Source organism: Pleurodeles waltl, chromosome 4_2, assembly GCF_031143425.1.
Source record: "Pleurodeles waltl isolate 20211129_DDA chromosome 4_2, aPleWal1.hap1.20221129, whole genome shotgun sequence".
Classification (NCBI taxonomy): Eukaryota; Metazoa; Chordata; class Amphibia; order Caudata; family Salamandridae; genus Pleurodeles; species Pleurodeles waltl.
Window position 1 is genome coordinate 686620021 of NC_090443.1, and position 21684 is coordinate 686641704.

Consider the following 21684-nt stretch of genomic DNA (forward strand, 5'->3'; position numbering starts at 1 on the left):
TACTGTCAAGTACAGTCAAAGCAGTCAACAGCCCGGAGATGGGTGGAATCTTAACCTTATCACCAGAAGAAGGCCTGGGTAGATGACTTGTTGTTAGGAACTCAACAGCCTTTCGACTCATTTCCTCTTTGCTATAATCTCCTTAACATTCTCCAATATTTACCTTTTCCATTTGTGATGCTCAGGGAAGGGAGGCACAGCACACCAAACAAACAAAACGCTGCAGTATTGCATAAATATTTATTTGAATTTTGCATTACATTTTATTAAACAACTTTTGAAAAATTACAATACTGTTTAAAAAGAGCTGGTGCTAGTATTTCAGCATGAACAAATACCCAAACAATTAGTCCACATCTTGGTACCATGGACAATGATAGTATGTTATTCTTTGAACTGAACAGTAAATCAATTCCTACCCGCTGAGATACTCAAAATGTTGAAATCACTACAGCCTACTGCTGGTAGTAGAAAATCTAACAAAAATGGCTGGTATATGATGCACATTTGAAAGTGTGATGTGCATAACATTTATGAAGCAGTACTAGATACCTAGCTCCAAAGTAACTATAAGTTTATGTTTAGTTATCAATGCTTGAAGCTCCTTAACATTTTTTCTAAATGCTGAACTCTTATAGGACAAAATATGCAACAAGAAAGCAGAAAATTAGAAATGCATTTTACACAACACTATCATCACCGTGGCGGTGGGGTGTTTGATAGAGATTTACAGACTCCAATTGCACATCTACTGTCACAACAACAGTGGCAAGTGTGAGATTTTTCTAACCATCAAATCAATTCATGTCAATTAGGAGCAATCAGATGTAGTAGTTGCTAACCCACTCTTTTAGCTAGTTTGGGACCCTTGGCACTATTCTTTACTGCCTCTCATTTCAGAGTCAGAAGGCAGTGGAAGAGAAAGTAGCATAATTTCAGTAATTTCCACACCTTGCCCTCATCCTAGCCAACCAGTAGTAAAAGTCGGTGTGCTGCGTGTATAGGGGGATAGACAGGGGAAGGTGGGGTTTAATGGTTGCATCATTGATATGGAAAAGGACGTGTGATGCCACTATATCTACCACTATCATTCTGGTGATTTGTCATCCGTTTTCTAATGTATTGCAATCTCTACTAAGTATTGCAAGTTGTCCTGTAATAGTTTTAACACCATACTCAATTTATGCAGCGAAGTGGCAATAAAGTGAGACCAGGGGCCGTATTGCTCAAAGTACCCTGGGGCGTCATGGGCGTGTGCTCCCGCAGGACACTTTGGTATTACAGAAGGAACCAAGGGCCAGATGTAGCAAAGGGTTTGCGCCTCGCAAACTGCGAAAATCGCCATTTGCGAGGCGCAAAAGCCTCTTTGCTATTCAGAAATGCATATTGCGAGTCGGGACCGACTCGCATTATGCATTACAGAATCGCAAATAGGAAGGAGTGTTCCCTTCCTATTTGTGATTCGGAGTGGAATGCAATTCCATTTGCGACCGCATATGCGGTCGCAAATGGAGTCGCAGTTACCATCCACTTGAAGTGGATGGTAACCCACTCGCAAATTAGAAGGGGTCCCCATGGGACCCCTTCCACTTTGTGAATGGACCCACAAATATTTTTTCAGGGCAGGGAGTGGTCCAAGGGACTACTCCCTACCCTGAAAAAATACCGAAACTAAAGGTTTCGGTTTTTTTTTTAAGTGCAGCTCGTTTTCCTTTAAGGAAAACGGGCTACACTTAAAAAAAAAAAAAACTGCTTATTTAAAAGCAGTCACGAACATGGAGGTCTGCTGACTACAGCAGGCCTCCATGTTTGCGAGTGCCTTGACTCGCTATGGGGCCGCACTTTGCGACCCACCTCATTAATATTAATGAGGTGGGTCATTGCGACCCCATAGCGACTCGCAGACAGTGTCTGAGACACCGTTCTGCATACCAATTTGCGAGTTGCAAATTGCGAGTCGCAGGGACTCGCAATTTGCAAGTCGCAAATTGGAGTTTTGCTACATCTGGCCCCAAACTCTCTTGCTGCCCCTTCTGTAACACTGATAGTGCTGGTGCACATGTAGCACCAGCGCTATCTCGAGAGGGCATCCCCTCATTTGCATGGGGGTGTGGTCTCATGCAAATGAGGGAATCTCTCTGCACCCATGCCATATTATGGGCATGGGCGAAAGGCAAATAATCTGTCAGAAGACACTCTGACCGTGCACCACAAAAAGGTGGCACACTCTCAGTGCTCTCCTGAAGGCAACTCTTTAGAGGGGAGAAAGGGGATCCCATGGATCAAAAAGTCAATTCCATGCAAGTGGATGCTGTCACTCACTGCAACTGTCTGCGGGGGCATCTCTGTCCCATCTCTAAGGTGCAGGCGGATGCCTGCACAGTGAAAAACAGAGCAGGTGATAAAAGATGCCACTCCGTATTCCACTGAGTGTTGCGCTGCCTCCAAGGCAGTCCAGACTTTGCAGCTGTCCCAAGGTCGGGGCATTCATTGTAGTCCGGCACACTGCTCATGTTTGTGCCAGGCGCACCTGTTTAAACATGAACTATGCGCCTGATACCGGCCCTAGACTGGCTTAAACAGAATGAGTTCCTGTGCATCCCTATCACCAAGAAATGTAACGAGTAAAAGTGGAAATTAGGTCAGCCCCACTTACTATATGAGATATGGAATAGGTTGTTTTCAGCCATTTTTCAGATAAAGACAGTGTTAGGGGGTCACCATAGCATATTTAAACAAAAAAACGAATCAGTTTGCCTTCCATTTAGTAAAATTAAAGTCTAATGCTTGCTTCGAATGTTTATTGATAAAGACCACATGGTATTTTAATATTTCATATAAATAGTATCCTGAACACGTGAAATGGGCAAGTGTCGGGAAAAATTAGAGCTGATTATCTCCTAGGCGACCGAAAGAAAATACCTAATGAGCCTTGAAAAATGACTTTTCCTTTATTATTGTAACTACTTCTAGTAAACTTTAGGTCTGTGTATTTGCGCTCAATATTCCCGCCAGAATGGTCTTCTCGAGCTCCAAATAAACGTCATATTCCTTTTTTATATCTTCTTCAATTTGATCTTTTGTTTTTTGTGGTGGGAGAACCTCCTGGAGAAACAGAGAGAACAGCGTACAATATATTATAGCACTTAACACATCTTCACTAAGTACATTGGAATGAGAGTCTTAACCAGTGGCGGCCGGCAGTATTAGGAGGGAGGGGAGCAGGCGGTAAGCACACTCACACTCATTCTTTCACACACACGCACGTATGCACATCCATTAACAACACTCATCAACATTCAAACATGCACGGACGCACCATTAATATAAAAAGATCTCACACACACTCACCTTCAGCCTCGGAGGTCCCAGGAGGGTTGGGACTGCTGCCTTCCCACACTGGCTGACCTTGGGTCAGCCAGTGAGGGAAGGCAGCAGTCCCAACTTCATCACAGAGTGGGATGGGGTCAGTGAGACTGCTGACCCCACCCAACTCTGTGACGAGGTGTAACTGATTGACACTCGCCCTGGGCGCTTTAGGGCTTAAACCTGAAGTGCCCAGGTCCACGTCAATGGGTGACGCTTCCCTCATCACCCGAGGGAGGGCCTCGAGGCACCTTTGCTGAGCCAAGGAGGCCACGCCCATAGGAGCTGTGACCTCTTCAGCCCGGCAAAGTTCAGCTCAGGCAGCCAGGAGGCTGCACAAATCGCGCATATCTGCTCCTGGCTGCCTGACCTGAACATAAAGAGTGTCTGTCAGGCTGACCTTTGTTCAGCCTGACCGGCACTCTTCATGAGGGGCAAAAGGTGGGGGTGTGTGGCCTCTCCGCCCTAAAGGACGGGCCGCGCCTGGTGTTAACAAAATGAAATTTCATTACAGAGGGCTGTTAATCTCTATTTTAGCTGCCAAAGAAGCATATACTACACAACGTTGACATTTTCAGATATTCTTTAAGAAGCGTGTCAGTGAATCCTATAGCCATGAATCCTATAGTCATGCTGTTTCGTTTCTCATTTCCCCACCACGCCTCGTCACCATAGCCCCATTTGCAACAAGATGCTCTAAGACTGGCCTTTGAATTAGATTCTCTAATTCCTTCTTACGTTTTAATAAGTACAAGGGGGATACCCTGAGGATATTCGGGGAAGCTACAGAAAGCTACAAGTCAAAAAGAAGGTTCTGGGTTAATAGATGTCTTAAACGAGTACACAGCAGCCCAATTACAGATCATCAGATCAGCTAATGGTCCAAAAGAAAATCTGACAAACGGTGGGCCTACAATGACCATGACATTGACACAGACTGTTGTGGAATGTTATGTATGGGTACTTAGGAAGGAGCAGTCATGGAATATTGTCAGATAACAAGCACTCTATTGGCGATCTGGGACTTGGTGGCACTGACACGCTGGTTAATGACTTTGTAATCCCACCTAACTCCTAAACTTTTTAGCTAGAGTTTAGTCCAGAAGAACAAGTTACTTACGTTCGGTAATGCATTATCTAGTAGAGGCTCTATGTAGCTGCAGATTGCTTACCTTTGAATTCCCTGGTGCCCGCTTCGAATCCGGAATTTTTTGCTGAGCAATACCCTGAGTACGCCGTCGGGTGGCGTTGTCTGGCTCTGCGTGGCTTCGTCAACATTGTTGGAGGCATCTGTGACATCACAATCGCCTATAAAGGCACCACCCCAGTGCATGTAAGTCAATTCTTTTATCCACAAAACGTCCACGCCAGAAGCGCAGCCATGGATAGAATCAACATTTTGTTTGTGCAAAACTAGCGCCCTGAAAAAGGATAAACCCTAAACCTACTAGACACATCCGCAGAGCGGGGAGGCATGGGTGGGTGTAAGGAATCTGCAGCTAGATAGAGACTCCACCAGATAATGTGTTACCGAAGGTAAGTAACTTGTTCATCTAATAGAGACTTCTAGCTGCAGATTCCTTACCTTTGAATAGATACCCAAGCCATAACCTCATGGCGGTGGGCTGTCGGATACCTCTGCTTACACTAAGAAGTCCTGTAGGACTGAACGGGCAAAGTGTCCGTCTCTCCGTACCTGACTGTCCAGGCAGTAATGCTTTGCAAACATGTGCAAAGATGCCCATGTTGCCGCCTGACAAATCTCCAGGACTGGAACACAGTTGTAGCAGCTTTGCCCCTGGCAGAATGAGCCCTCAAGCCCTTAGGAGGCTGCTTACTGGCCAATGCGAAACGGATCTTGAGGCAGAGAACGACCCAGTGCGAAATGGTTTGTTTCTACACTGCCCAACCTTTCTTTGCTCCAACGTACACCACAAAGAGGTAGTCATCCACTCGGAACTCTTTTGTGAGCTCAAGGTAGAACAACAATGCTCTTTTTTGGTCCAGTCAGTAGAGTCGCTCCTCTTCCTTAGAGGGATGCAGTGGAGCAAGGAAGGTGGGCAGGGTGATTTTCTGACCCAGATGAAATGAGGTCACCACCTTGGGGAGGAAAGAGTCACGAGATCTGAGTACCACCTTGTCCGGATAGATAGTGAGATATGGTGGCTTTGATGACAGAGCTTGCATCTCACTCACCCTCCTGACAGATGTTATCGCCACTAAGAAGGCGGTCTTGATGGTGAGCAGCCGGAGGGGACAGTTGTGCACAGGCTCGAAGGGAGCGCACATCATATATATGAGGACCAGATTTAAGTCCCATTGGGGAATAACAAAGAGCGTAGGGGGAAACATACGCACAGGCCCTTTGAGGAATCTATGTACAATAGAGGATTTAAAGAGAGAAGGCTGATCAGACAGCCAAAGAAATGCTGATAAGGCAGAAAGATAGCCCTTGAGAGTCCCCAAGGCAGAACCCTGCTGGGCAAGGGAAAGTATAAAGAGAAGAATATCAGAAAGAGAAGTAGAAAGAGGATCAATACACTTTTCTTTACAATAATATTCAAAGCGTTTACAACGGCAGGCGTATACCGTTTTAGTGGAGGGACGCCTGGCTGCCAAAATAACTTTATAGACTTCAGGAGGAAGGTAAAAAGCCATCAACTGCCGCCTCTCAATCTCCACGCATGAAGGTGCAGTGTTGACAGGTTCGGGTAGAGAACCATCCCCTGCTGCAGCAACAAAAGATCCTCCCGGAGGGGCAGCCTAATTGTAGGATTGATGCTCATTTTGAGAAGCTCGGGATACCAGACTCATCGTGCCCAATCTGGAGCCACTAAGATAACTTGGGCCCAGTCGTTCTTGATCTTCTTGAGAACTCTTAGCAGAAGTGGTATGGGTGGAAAAGTGTACAGGAGGCCTGCATTCCACTTGTGATGAAAAACGTCACAGAGCGATTTGGAAACTCCAACAGGCAATACTGCTGACATTGCACGTTTTCTGCGGAGGCAAACAGATCTAACCAATGCTCTCCCCACTGCTGAAAGAGTCCTTGCGCCACCTCCGGATTAAGATACCATTTGTGATCCGCTAGACATCAACAGCTGAGTTTGTCCGCCGTGGTGTTCAGAGAACCTGCCAGGTATTGAGGGTTATGCCCTGCTGTTCCAGCCATGTCTAGAGACACAAAGCCTCTTGATAAAAGGTCCACGACCCCACACCGCCCTGCCTGTTGCAGTACCACATTGCGGTGGTGTTGTCCGTGAACACCTGCACTATCTTCCCTTTCAAAACAGGAAGAAATGCTTTCAGTGCCAGTCGCATCGCGTGGAGCTCCAGCAAATTGTTACGGAGTCCAGATTTTGCCGGAGACCAGAGGTCTCTGATCTCTGCCTCTCCCAGATGGCCGCCCCATCCCAGACTGGGTGATACTAAAAGCCTAATAATGTACATAAGATGTTTCCAGGTTTGCTTATAAAATACAATGATGTAGAATTGTCTGTTATTAACACTATATTATCTGGGAAGGGACACTATGAGAATTAATGAGATTACCCTGAGCTAAAGCACATCATGTGTAGCTTCTTGTCATCCACATTTCGTCGATAGCTCCTGTAAGTGAACACCCAGTATTCCCTTGATGCATCTGTTGTCTTTAAGTCTCATGGTAATGGATGCAGGAAAGGAAGACCCACCATCAGATTCAGGGACACAAAGCTCTACAACAGGGAAAACTTTATTTCGGTAGTCTGAAATTGTTATCATGTGATCCTATTATCTTGATGTTTGGTGCACTGCAGATCCAATACCTGCTGTAAGGGCAACAATTGGAGACAACAGGAAGGTATCATAGGAATGGAAGACGTCGTTAGTCTGAGGATGAACTTTTTGGTGTGCATGGTGGGTGAATTGCAACTGCAAAATTCTTCAGACATTGATCTCACCACTTCAGCTTAATTTTGCAAAGGGAAAGCCTTAGACCTGTCTATATCTTAGGACTTCTGGTGTTTATTAAAATTAACTTGTTGTTGCTCAGAGTGGAACATGGGCCCTAGAAAATTGGCGGCATCTGTGCACCATTTTGCTTGATGTAGTGACCTAGTCTTGAGTTATCATTCATCCAGAAAAGAAAAATATTTTGGCCTTGGTTCCTCATATGTGTTAGGATTGAAGCTAGGCATTTGATGAAAAAGTTTGCGTGATCACCCAAAACAGAAAAGTTTTGAACTGATTGTGCAGACTAGTGTTTGGGTTCAATAGGTTCATCAAGAGACATGCTTTGAAGGTCTAATGATGTCATGTAGTCTCCTCCTTCCATTAGAGTGATAACTTCCTTAATGGTAACCATTCTGATTGATTGAGCTTTTTGAAGAATTGGTTTAGCTTCCCAACACCAGAACAGGTCTCCAGTACACCATTTTTCGACAACAGGGACACAAAAGTGAAATAAAATAGTTTGTTGTATTGTTTCTGGAAGACAAGCTTCAGGGCCGGTCTAGCAACAGAGCCACGATTTCCTTGTGCAACTTTGACAAATTAAGATGGTTCTCTAGCAGTGGAGAGTTAGATGTGGGCCCTTAAACATATTCTAGGCAATGGCGAGGTTTGCAAAGGGTGATCATTTCCCATTCCCCGAAAATAAAATCACAGATACTGCTCACCACACATAATGGATGGGGTAGCTGGCAGCACTACTGGGTAAAGTGCGTTTTGTAGTATCTTAGGTCTTGAATTGTCTCCTTGCAGGCTGTCGTGTGGCAAAAACAGTACATTTCTGTCTTTGTAGCCTCGCAGACGATGAATAACTTTGCTGTTGATGTGCAATATTTTGATTTGCATCTCCTAAAAAGCACATTGCCATCAATACTGGGGAACTCCTGAGGTGCAAAATGTTTCTGTGTCTGTCTTGATCACTTGTAGATTTTTATTGATTTATTTCTCAAAAAACATCTCCCTTTCAAAGGGTGGTCTTGATTCTTTTACTGGGCTTTCTGACAGCCCTGATATCTGTGGATTACCAATCTTGCAAGCTGACAGAAACCTGCTCCTGGAAGTCTGTTCTCTCTTGGAAGACATACACTTTATGCGTTTTGGGAACAGGACTATGAAGGAGGAGATGTAATTCCAAAGCTGTCTGTGCAAGAACAAGCCTGAACCCAATGCATAGTTCTCCATGTTTTCACAAAGCCTCATGACGAGAGCTACTGTGTTACAGAGGGCGATCGCTGCAAGGCCAACCACAACAGGCTATTTCAGGACAGAAATCCCTCCACTGCAACCTTTGACTATTTGTGGGCGAACAAAGCAGTCTTTGGCATGCAGTCTTCTTTGGGCAGGGTCATGCTAGGATACTAGCCGGGTCTAGGATTCAGCCCCCTTACACTCATCAGTTGCACTGCTGGTATGGAAGATGTCAATACACATGGAAAAAAGCAGACGTTGCTCACCCCTCTTCTTCCCAAAAGTTGCAGGGAAGGCAACTCTTTAGATAAGGTGCTTTGTTTCAACCTCTCTTTCCCAAGTCTATCAGAGGGTATTAATGGAGAACTAGGTGAGAATGCCTGCTGGGGAACTGTAGTAAAGTACCCTCTTTCTTGGCATGGTTACCCCCAATTTACTGCCTGTTGTCAGTATGTTTGACTGTGTTTACTGGGTTCCTGATAACCAGGCCCAAGTAGTTTTGCTTTCTGCTCCGAATTGTATCTTTTTCTTCCCACAATTGGCATATTGCCCCCCCCAGGTGAGTCCCTAGTATAGGGTACCTAGGTACCCAGGGCATTGGGGTTGCAGGGGATCCCTATGGGCTGCAGTAGTTATTCTGCCACTCTTAGGGGAGCCCATGCAAAGGGTTCTGCAGGCCTTCCATTGCAGCCTGCGTACAACGGGTGCATGCAACTGTTTTCACTTCAGGTCACTACACAAGGTCACTATAAGTCACCCTTATGGTAGGCCCTCTCAGCCCAGAAGCAGGCTGCAGCTACCTGTGTGTGAAGGCACCTCTGCACTAGCAGATGTGCCCGCACAAACTCCAGATCCATTGTCCTGGACTTTGTGAGTGCAGGCTCGCCATTTTAAGAGTGTACTGGACATAGGTCACTACATATGTCTAACTACATGGTAATTCCGAACCTGGGCATGTTTGGTATCAAACATGTCAGAACCATATCCCAATCCTTTTTCAAGTATTGGAAGTATGATTCCATGCACTCTGGGGGCTCCTTAGAGTACCCCAGCATTGCTACCACCAGTCTTACAGGGTTTTCCGGGCAGCCCAGCTGCTGCCAGCCCTCAGGCAGGTTTCTGCCCTCCTGCTGCTTGATCTGATAAAGCCCAGGAAGGCAGAACAAAGGATTTCCTTTGGGAGACGGAGTTAACACCCTGTCCCTTTGGAAAAAGGTCTGACTGGCTTGGGGGGGGATAGCTTCTCCAAGTCACTGGTTTGCTTTGAAGGGCACATTTGGTGCCCTCGTGCATAAACCAGTCCACATCGGTTCAGGGACCCCCAGTCCCTGCTCTGGTGCGAAAAGTCTCTCAGAGTCTCTGTCCATCACCACACCAGGATGGTGCCCAGAGCTCCTCCAGAGGGTTCCTTGGTTCTGCCATCTTATTTCCAAGGTTGGCTGGGAGAATCTGAGTGGCCAGGCCAGGCAGGTGACGTCAGAGCCACCTCCTGATAGTTGCTTACCTGGTTAGGTGGCCAATCCCCCTTTCAGGGCTAATTAAGGTCTTTCTCTTCGGTGGGTCCTCCGATACGGCCTGCAAGATTCTAGCAGGACTCCTCTGCAACCTCTGCTTCTACTTCTGGCCACTGGAACTGCGACTGGACCCTCCAGGAACCGACAAACGCTGCTACAATGAAGAAGACTCTTTTGCAACTTTGTTTCCACGTCTGCTGCCAGCTTTGCAACATTTCCCATGGCCGTGCATCCTCAGAAGACTGCAACTCTTCAGCCTCCACAAGAAGAAGAAGGAATCTCCCTTGGAGTGAAGGAGTCACTTCCCTGCAACTACAGGCACCTACAACAAGTGTTGTCCCGCTGCGTGGCTCGCCTCATCTTGAGCTGCGTGGATCCTGCATCACAAGTGGTAGTCTGGAATAGTCCTCGGGGTCCTCTCTGCCAGCTGTCCAACTCTGGTGGAGGTAAGCCTTTGCCTTCCCATGCAGGACAGTACCCCGTGCACCACGCCTCTTGCAGCTGCCAAGGCTTGTTTGCATCTCCTCAAAGGGATCTTCAGGAAATGTGTAACACCTGACCCCAGGCACTCCATCCTGCAAAGCACAGCCTCCTGCAGCATGGGATCCTGTTTTTTAGTGCTGCGTGGACTTCTTCTGCGACCCCTGTTTCCACATCCTGTGGGTGCTGCCTCTGCTCCGGTGGACTCTCTGCGACACTGAGGGTCCCCTGTGACTCTCCTTGCTGGGTTGAGTTCTCCTGGGCCTTGTTGGTCTCCGGCAGCACCTCTTTTCCACTAACGGCAAGTTTGCCTTTGTCAAGGCTTGTTGGTAGAATTCCTGCACCAACACCCGTCTGAAATCTTCCTTCCAGCGTGGAGCTTGATCTGCATCCATCAGGAACCCCTCTCTGGCTCCAAGGCTGCAGTGCTGACCTGCTCTTCATCACCGTCGACCAATTGGGTATGCAGACAAGCCTTCACACTCATTTAAAAAAAAGCTCTGGATGCGACAGGAAACATCCTGATTAAATCCTTATCTACAAGCAAACTGGGATGTAGGAGAAAGAAGACGACGGTGGGAGGTATAAAAGAAGGAATGGAAGCCACTTGGATGTGATAGGAAACCACCTTAATAACCTCTTCTCTTTTACAGGGAGAATATTATATGGGCCACAAGATGCCAAGGTAGGATCTCTGTTATATAGGACTTCTAATTAAAGGACTAAAACAGACTGAATGAAAACCTGAACTGGAGTACATAAGAGATTCCACACCTATACATTCATTCTGGGTCTGGTCAATTGAAGGGCCACAAAGGATGTTATTAAGAGGTGATCCCGAGGAAAGGCGTATACTTAAAGAACAAGTTAGTTATCTTTGGTAAAGCATTATCTGGTACGGACTATAGAATTTCCTGGCATCAGCTTGGAATCCTGAATTTTTTGCTGAGCAGTACCCTGTGCGCGATGTCGGGTGGCATCGTTCGGATCCGCGTGGTGCTGTCGGTGTCACTGGAGCCGTCTGTGACATCATGGTCGCCTATAAAGGCACTACTTTGGCGCACGTACGTCAGTTCTTTTACCCACAAACTTCCATGCTAGAAGCGCAAAGTCATGGATAGAACCAACAGTTCATCTGTGCAAAACTAGGACCCTGAAAGGCATAAACCCTAACCCTATTAGACAAATATGCAGAGTGGGGAGGCATGGATGGGTGTAAGGAATCTGCAGCATGATAGAGTCCCTACCGAAAAATGCGTTACCGAAGGTAAGTAACTTGTTCATCTGATAGAGACTTCAAGCTGCAGATTCCTTACCTGAGAATAGATACCCAAGCCATAACCTCCTGGGGGTGGGCTGCGGATAGATCTCATTTACACTAAAAAGTCCTGTAGGACTGAATGGGCAAAGTGTCCATCTCTTCGGACTGACTGTCCAGGCAGTAGTGTTTTGCAAACGTGTGCAAGGATGCCCAGTTTGCTGCCTGACAGATATCCGGGACTGAAACTCCTCATGCTAGCGCAGTCATAGCACCCTTGTCCCTAGTAGAATGAGCCCTCAAGCCCTCAGGAGGCTGCACATTGGCCAGGGCGTAGCAGATTTTAATGTAGAGAATGTCCCTGCGTGAAATGGTTAGTTTCTGCACTGCCCGACCATTCTTTGCTTCCACGTATCCCACAAAGAGTTTGTCATCCACCCAGAATTCTTTTTTGCAGTCAAGGTAAAATGACAGTGCTCTTTTTGGGTCCAGCCGGTGGAGTCGCTCCTCTTCCTTAGAGAGATGCGGTGGAGAAAAGAAGGTGGGCAGGGCGATGTTCTGACCCCCTTAGGGAGGAAAGAGGCACATGTTCTGAGAACCACCTTGTCTGGATAGACAGTGAGCTATGGTGGCTTTGATGACAGAGCTTGCATCTCACTCATCCTCCTGGCAGATATTATCGCCACTTAAGAAGGCTGTCTTGATGGTGAGCAGCCGGAGGGGACAGTTGTGTAAGGGCTCGAAGGGAGCACATATAAGAAATGTAAAAATAAGATTTAAGTGCCATTTAGGCATAACAAAGGGCATAGGGGGAAATATATGTACAAGCCTTTTTAGGAATCTAGGCACAATGGGAGATTTGAACAGAGGAGGCTGATCAGGCAGCCAAAGGAATACCGATAAGGCAGAAAGATAGCCCTTGAGAGTACCCAAGGCAGAACACTGCTGGGCAAGGAATAGTATATAGAGAAGGATATCAGAAAGAGAAGCAAAAAGAGGATCAATAGCTCTTTCTGCACAATAATGTACAAAACATTTCCAACGGCAGGCGTACACCATTTTAGGGGAGGGACGCCTGGCTGCCAGAATAACTTTACAGACTTAGGGAGGAAGGTCAAAAGCCGTCAACTGCCGCCGCTCAATCTCCACACATGAAGGCGTAGTGTTGAGGTTCACGTGGATAACCTTCCCCTGCTGCTGCGACAGAAGATCCTCCTGAAGGGGCAGCCTGATCAGAGGATCGATGCTCATTCTCGGAAGCTCAGGATACCAGACTCTCCGTGCCCAATTCGGAGCCACTAGGATTACTTGGATTACTTGGGCCTGGCCGTTCTTGATCTTCTTGAGCACTCTGGGCAGAAGTGGTATGAACGGAAAGGCGTACAGGAGGCCTAAATTCAACTTGTGACAAAAATTGGCGCCAAGCGATTGCCGCCTTGGCTGCCAACCCACAATGCTGCTGACATTGCGTGTTCTATGCGGAGACGAACAGATCTAACCAAGGTCCTCCCAATTGCTGAAAGTGTCCTTGCCCCAACTCTGGGTGGAGACACCATTTGGGATCTACTAGGCATCAACGGCTGACTTTGTCTGTCCTGGCTTTAAGAGAACCTGCCAGGTGTTGAACCACCAGGGTTATGCCCTGCTGTTCCAGCCATGTCCAGAGATGCAGGGCCTCTTGACAAAGGGTGCCCGACCCCACACAGCCCTGCTTGTTGCAGTACCACATTGCGGTAGTGTTGTCCGTGAACACCTGCACCATCTTCCCCTTAACAACCGGAAGAAATGCTTTTGAAATCAGTTGGATCGCCCTGAGCTCCAGTAAATTGAGATGGAGTCTGCATTCCGCCTGAGACCAGAGGCCTCTGATCTCCACCTCCCTCAGATGCCCACCCCATCCCAGAAGTGACGCATCTGTCACTACTGTGAGATCTGGTTGGGGAAGGGAGAGCAGTTCCCTAACCACCATTGCAGGTCTTTTGCAGTTTCCTCTGAGATCTGAACCATGTTGGTGAGATTCCCCTGATGCTGTGCCCAATGGAACGTCAGGTCCCACTGCAGAGCTCTCATATGCCATCTGTCATGTTTGACTAACAGGATGTAGGAGGCCATGAGGCCCAGCAGCCTCAGATTCTGTCTCACCAAAATCCAGGATAGAGGCCAAAAACATCAGTATCATAACCTGCATATCCTGGACTCGCTGCTCAGGAGGATAAACCCGTAACTGCACTGTGCCTAGAACAGCTCCGAAGAAAGGGAGCTTCTGAGAGGGAGTCAGGTGTGAGTTCGGCACGTTTAGTGAACCACCATCACTTTTGTGAACACCCGAGGGGCACTGGTGAGACCGAAGGGGAGCACAGTAAACTGAAAGTGCTCGTGGCCCATCCTGAACCACAAGTAACGCCTGTGGACAGGCAGGATAGGGATGTAAAAATACGCATCCTGCAAGTTCAGTGCTACCATCCAGTCTCCTTGGTCTTGGGCAGACAAGACCTGAGCAAGAGTGAGCATCTTAAATTTCTCCTCTTTGAGGAAGTGATTGACGTCCCGGAAATCCAGAATAGGGTGAAGACCCTTGTACTTTTTGGGAATCAGAAAGTTGCAGGAGTAACATCAACTGCCTACTTCTGACATTGGGACCCTTGCTACGACTCCCTTGGCCAAGAGAGCCACAACTTCCTCATGGAGCAAGAGTAAATGATCCTCCTTCAGCCGTTCTTTTAATGGAGGCATTGAGGGTGGAAAAGACTGGAAGGGGAGGGAATAGCCCTTCTGTATGATCTGTGAGACCCATTTGTCCGATGTTATGGACCGCCAGTGAGGGAGGTGAAATTGAATCCTCTCTCCAACTGGACACGAGTGGTCTTGCAGAATCATACTAGGAGGACTTGGGTGCTGTGGACGTTGGGGACTGAGTGGTGGCCGACCTCTGGCAGGACCTTCTGGGTCTGAACGTACCACAACCTCATCTTCGTACTAGATGTTGAGTTGATGGATGATGGTGGCTGACTGGTGGGTGGCGTGGTACCACACCCCTTGCGAGGGGCGAAAGGCAGACTGCTGGTGAGCGGGCACGAGAGGCCCACGGATCTGGCCATAGCCCGAGAGTCCTTGAACCGCTCAAGCGATGAGTCTGCCTTTTCTCCAAATAGGTGTGAGCCATCAAAGGGCATGGCCATAAGGTTCATCTGGACATCCCCCAAAAAGCCATTAGTACTAAGCCAGGCATGGCATCGGAGGGCCGCAGTAGATGAAATCGCTCTGCCCAGTGAGTCAGTCGTGTCCAAACCATGACCTAATAGTAAACTTGTCTGAGTCTCTCCCATCTTTAACAGCTTGTGAGAGAGTGTCCCATATGCCCTCTGGTTCTTGGGGCTGCACCTGTGCCACAGTATCCCATAAGGTATGGGAAATACGGCCCAATAGGCATGAGGTGTTTACAGACCGCAATGCCAGGCTGGAGGAAGAAAACATCTTCCCAAATTGGTCCAGCCTCTTGGATTCCCTATCCGGGGGAGCGGAAGGGAAGGTACCCCAGGAAGTGGAGGCCTGGACCACCAAGTTCTCCAGGGAGGGGTGTTGGGTGAGGAAACTAGGATCATTAGGAGCTGGTCTATGCCGGCGGCAGACTGTCCTATTAACAGGAGACCCTGTGCTGGGTTTTGACCACGTCCCCAGCAGAACATCACTGGGGGATTCATTAAAGGGTAACCTTGGTTCTGATGAGGAAACCCCCAGCTGAAGCACCTAAGTCAGGAGGTTAGTCTTGACTGGCACTGTAGGCAAATCCAGGTCCAAGACCTCAGCTGCCCTACGAACCACCATAGCATTTGAAGCTCCCTCCTCCATAGCCACAGTAGGAGGTGAGAGCATGCCAGTATCTGGAGAAGTATCCAGTCCACTGGCTTCCCCTAGTTCCTCATACAAGTCCAAATGCTCCAAACCATATTTTGGGACGCCTCGCATTCATCCCATGTCCTGGCTGATCAAAATAAGCCTCAGGCACTGATCTGGCCCCTGTTGGCACCGTCCAAGTCAGAATCAGTGTTGTATGAGATTGTTCCTGCTCTGGATCATCTGGGATGAGTATGGGGCTCACACCGCCGGTGGCCGCCAGTGGAGTCTGTGTGCACTTAGCATCATTCCGGATCCGGTATCGGATCCAGGAGTCTCCAATGGCACTGAGGCCAAAGCCGCCGGTTTGGAATCCGATGAGGCCCCTGTCTACCCTGCGGGGCCCAAAGGCAAACCAGCGGGGGCGGCCCGCTCAAATACGAGGCGCATGGCTTTGTAAAACTCCCTGAGTTGAGCGGGGGTCACTCCGGCTCCCAGAATGGGGGGGAAGACCTGAAGTCGACCCTGGCATTGGTTCCTCAGAACTGTGCTCGGAACGTCGACGTTCCCAAGATGCCTTGGCGGCCAAAAGGCATGGCGAAGTCGAAGTCTACTTGGACTTCTTCTTCTTTTTGTGCCTCTTCCCTGAGTGCCCGGAGGACCTCGAGTGCAACAAAGAGGACTTAAGGCTCCTGGAGATGCCCCATGACCTCCACCTCGATCGGAACCATGACCTCCTAGGAGTCACGCCAACCAAAGTCGACTCCCGGGCTGCCATAAGCTTCAGAGACCCCTCTCTCAAAGCTTTCAGGGCCATGGCTTGGTAGCTGGAACACAACTTTGAGTTGTGGCCTCTGTCAAGGCACCAGAGACACACCTGATGGGGGTCCGTCAACAACATGGCACGATAGCATGCACCACACGGCTTAAACCCCGTCTTCCTCAATGACATCCTCACACTTACTCAAAAAAGCATAGCCAAAAAGGTCGAAAAAAGACCTGCCAAAAAAGGCAGAGGGTAGCTCGAATATGGACCTGCGCTTAACGGGCGTGGGAGGAAAAGAACTGACGTATGTGTGTCGGTGTAGTGCCTTTACAGATGACCGTGATGTCACCAACGGCTCCAACGATGTCACACTGATCCGAATGGCGCACACAGGGTACATCTCAGCAAAAAATTCTGGATTCCAAGGTGATGCCAGAAAACTCTAAGCTAAGGAATCTGCAGCTAGAAGTCTCTATTTGTTACAACAATAAAGCGTATTCGGAAAACATATCAAGTTGTTGACATCACCATTGGCCAATGTCAAGCCGCAACTGAATGTTATTTCAAACAATCCAGTGTGCTCTTAGTATGCATAGTCACACGCATAACTCAGCATCTGTCGATAGTGCTCTGGTCGCTCGCGGCTAGGACCGCGTTACTTATTTAGGCTATGTCATTATAAATACATAGGCAGGGTTCTCACTCAATATGTACTTACAGTTTTATTCTTCATTGCTTGAGATTCAAGTTCCTTTTTTTCCATAATTCTCAAAATCTTACGCTGTTCAAGAAACTCCAAGTGCTTGACTTCTCGCTCAAAGTAATGCTGAATAATAGACGACTGCATTAAAGATGAGAAAGTTTAAGAAAATGCTTTAAATGCAGACATTTTCTTAATTTAAATTTTGAATACTTCTTAGTAGGTAAATCATGCAAGAACACTGTGCAAATATTTTCCCAAAAAGTTTTAGTTTAAATACTAGTTCATCTGCGGTTTTCAAACAAATGGTAAAAAAAGCAATCATTATGTATACAGATAACCAAAAAAGATAATGGCACAAATAATCAATATTTACATGGCATTTAAATTCCACAATCAGTGTAACTAAATTATCATAATATTTCATATTATATAAGTGTTAATTTTTATTGGTGCTCGAATTACAAAAACATTGCAGCTCATCTAATTTTTGGAAACAAACAAGCATTCAGCTACAGCATGCCTAAAGACCTCCTTCGTAACTCCCCCTTGGACTACTTTTAAACACTCTTGTATGATAGGAATTCCATTTCCTCATGGCTCAAAGAGTTCTTATATGATGAAATCTGAATCTTATAAATTAAAGAAATGAGGCAGGTTTAATATTCCCGATCATTGTTCTTATACATTTCTACTCTTCAAGCATAAATGATTTGTCAGAGATTAGCTAACGCATTTAAAAAGTAGGGGACGATATTTATTTTTTTCAGTTTTGGACCAAATAAGACTATGGCCCTCATTGCGACTTTGGCGGTCTTCTGAAGACAGACAAAGCCACGGGCTCCAGAAGACTGCCAGATTTGGCAGTCTTCCAACCACCATATCACGATTACTGTAGGATTTCCGCCACATTTTGGGTGGAAATCCTGCAGTAGTCGTGCTGGCAGTCAGAGGTGCTGTAGTGGTTCCACCACCGGCCACGCCTCTCCAGTATGACGCCACCAGCCGTATTATGTGCAGTAATACGACCTGGCAGTGTCCTGATGGTGATCTCTATTTCTGAGATAATATCTATTCTGTCACCGGTGGTGGAAGCGCCCCTACACGTTCCTTGCTAGACCACCTCCTCCCCGGACCACGTAAGTTGATCGTCCGACAGGGGAGGGGAGTGGGAGGGTGGAAGGTGTTGTGTGTGTGTGTGTGTGTGTGTGTGGTTTCTGCATTTGTGCATGAATGTGTGTATGCGTTGTTGCCTGCGTCTCTGAATGTTGAAGTGAGTGCATTTATGCATATAAGTGTGTATGCATGTTTGGATGGCTGTGAGTATGCATGTTTGGATGGGTGTCAGTATGGGTGGTTGAATGCGTGTATGAATGATGAGGTGAATGCAAGTATGGATGCGTGTGAGTGAATGCATGCATGTAAGTGTAGGTGAATGAGTATGCACCATGCGTATGGGTGTCTGTGTATGCGGGGGTGCAGGGCGGGGGTGCTGTGTCTGAAGGGGGGTGGGGGGGTGCTGTGTCTGGAGGGGGGGCACAGTGTATGGAGGGGGAGAGAGGGTTAGGTGCTTGCTGGGCGAGGTGGGGGAGTCATCTACCAATGACAGGGAAGAAATTCCCTGTCACCGGTAGCCTTTCCACCATGGTTTTCGGAGTGGTGGTGCTACTACCGTGGAAACCGTGGCAGATGTTTAACCAATCTTAATCAAGCTGGTACAATTGATAAACTTTCATATGGAAATTCTGGCATCTTGTTTAATATACTAGGTAATCTCTCTCCACCCTAGCATTGTGAAAGCCATAAAATACGAAGGGGAATAAGCTACATGCCTCTGGTAACACTCTTGTCGGTGGATACTCTAACTGCAGATTCCTCACCTTGTAAATCACCCCGGGTCAAGTGTCAGACTGGATCCGTAAAACTTCCCTTCAATAGACCCCATGTGCTGATAGTTGTGCTATGGTCTACATACACCCTCTAGATGTGATAGCACAGAGTAGCATGCAAACTGATGTCAGTTTAATCATTAGCTTTTCCACGCTCTCAGATGCGGAACTTCAGCAACCTGATCAACAAGATACTTACCTTCGGTAAGGCAGTATCTCTGAGATCTGAACTGTGTCTGAGAGATTTCTCTGATGTTACACCCACTGGAACTTCAGGTCCCACTGCAGAGCCCTCTTATGCCATCTGGCATATTTACTAACAGGATGCAGGGAGCCATGAGGCCCAGCACCCTCAAAGTCTGTCTGACCGAAATCCAGGATAGTGGCCGAAACATCAGAATCATAACCTGAACATCCTGGACGCTGTGCTCAGGAGGATAGGCCCTAAACTACACTGTGTCCAGAACAGCTCCGATGGAAGGGAGTGTCTGAGAGGGAGTCAGATGTGACTTTGGCACGTTTATAGTGAACACCAGCGAATGCAGGAGGTCCGCCGTAGTCTGAAGGAGGTAGACAACAGCCTGGGGTGAACCCGCTTTCAACATCCACTCACTGAGGTAGGGGAAGATTGAAACCCCTAGCCTGCTGAGATGAGCTGCAACCACCGCCTTCACTTTGGTGAACACCCAAGGGGTGCTGATTAGGCTGAAGGGGAGCACGGTAAACTGAAAGTGCTCGCAGACCACCCTGAACCACAGGTAACGCCTGTGAGCAGGCAAGATGGGGATATGGAAATACACATCCTGCAAGTCCAACTCTACCATTCAGTTTCTTTGGTCTAGGACAGACGAGACCTGAGCTAGAGTAAGCATTTTGTATATCTCCTTTTTGAGGAAGAGATTGACATCCGTAAATCCAGAAAAGGCGAAAACCCTTGTTCTTTTTGGGAATCAGAAAGTAGCAGGCATAACAACCACTGCCTACTTCTGATATTGGGACCCTTTCTACCACTCCCTTGACCAAGAAAGGAGCAACTTCCTTGCAGAGCAAAACCAAGTGATCCCCCATCAGCAGTTCTTTTGAGGGAGGAATTGGGGGTGGGAAAGACTGGAAAGGGAGGGAATAGCCCTTCTGTATGATCCTCAAGACCCACTTGTCCGATGTTATGGACCGCCAGTGAGGGAGATGACATTGAATCGTCCCTCCTACTGGATGTACATGGTTCTGCAGAATCACACTAGGAGGGCTTTGGACGCTGTAGATGCAGGGGGCTGAGTGGAAGATGACCTCTGGCCAGACCCTCGGGGTCTGAAAGCACCATGATCGTGTCCACACACAGGTTGTGGTCCTGGCACCGGACGGTGGGTAACTTGTGAGTTTTGTGGCACCGTACCCCTCCCGTAGCCATGGGAGTGACGAAAGGCAGACGGTGGCCAAGGTGCAGCTGAGAGGCCTAAGGACTTGGCTGTGGCCTGAAAATTCTCAAAGCATCCAGCACCAAGTCTGCCTTTTCGCCAAATAGGCGGGACCCATCGAAGGCCATGTCCATAAGGTTTGTCTGGACAGCCCCTGAAAAGCCAGCTGTATGTAGCCAGGCATGGTGTTGAAGCGCCACTGTTGATGAAATCGCCCTAACCAGCAAGTCAGTTGTGTCCAAACCACACCTTATAGTAAACTTCGCTGCATCGCTCCCATCCTAAACTGCTTGAGAGAAAATGTCCCCAACGCATCCTCTGGGACCTGAAGCAGCACCTGCGCCACCGCATCCCACAAAGTGTGGGAATAACGTCCCAATAAGCAAGCGGTGTTTACCGACCTCAATGCTAGGCTGTTGGAAGAAAAAATTTCTTCTAAGCTGGTCCAGCCTCTTGGACTCCCTATCCAGAAGTGCAAAAAGAAAGGCATCCTGGGAAGTGGATGCTTGGACTACCAAGGTTTCCGGGATGGGGTGTTGGGTGAGGAAAATAGGGACGCCGGGTGATGGAGTCAGTGATTTGTCTTGTTTACTGGAGCCCCTGTGATGAGTTTGCACCACCTCCCCAGCAGGATGTCAGTGAGGGCTTCATTAAAGGACAACATTGATTCAGATGAGGAAGCCCCCAGCTGAAGCAAAGCACCTCAGTAAGGAGGTTAGTCCTGACCTGCCATGAGGGAAGTTTGAGGTAAAGGACCTCTGGATGCCCTAAGCACCACCATTGAATAAGATGCACTCTCCTCCATAGCAACAGTAGGAGGGGAGAGTCAACCAGTATCCGGAGAGGTATCCAGTCCACTGGCCTCTCCTAGTTCCTCAAGTCAGTCCAAAGGTTCCATATGGGTTCCTAGAGGGCCTAAAGACCCCTTCCATTCCTCACCAGTGCCTGGCTGATCGAGCAAATGCTGAGACAATGATCCGGCACCTGTGAGCATTCCAGCTCTGGATCATCGGTGATAAGAATGGGACTTTGTGATGCTATTAATTGTGTTTGATCAATGACTTTGTGTTTCACCACTGCGCATATTAGTTGCTCGATGTTCACCAGTAGCACATTATGGTGGTCATTCCAACATCGGCGGTAAAAGCCTCTTACCGCTGTCAGAAGACCGCCACCATACCGCCGCGGCCGCGGTAAACCGCCACGGTCATTCTGACCCACAACACGGAAACCGCCAAAATACCAACACCCACAGAAGTCCACCACACCAAAGGTCAGCGATAA

General features: G+C 47.8%; 1 protein-coding gene across 2 annotated transcripts in view; it reads right to left on the minus strand.

Annotated features, from left to right (window-relative positions):
• Positions 1-226: 226 nt before the first annotated feature.
• DNAI3 (dynein axonemal intermediate chain 3) overlaps positions 227-21684 on the minus strand; it is a 623392-nt gene continuing 601934 nt past the window's right edge. The window contains exons 22-23 of one of the 2 annotated variants that reach the window (XM_069232274.1): positions 17115-17222; positions 227-3105 (exon numbers count right to left, since the gene is read on the minus strand). In XM_069232274.1, coding sequence (XP_069088375.1) covers positions 2980-3105; positions 17115-17222 — 234 coding nt within the window. In that variant the 3' untranslated portion in view covers positions 227-2979. Of the gene's footprint in view, positions 3106-17114; positions 17238-21684 lie in introns of both variants that reach the window. The other variant, XM_069232273.1, reaches the window with a different exon arrangement.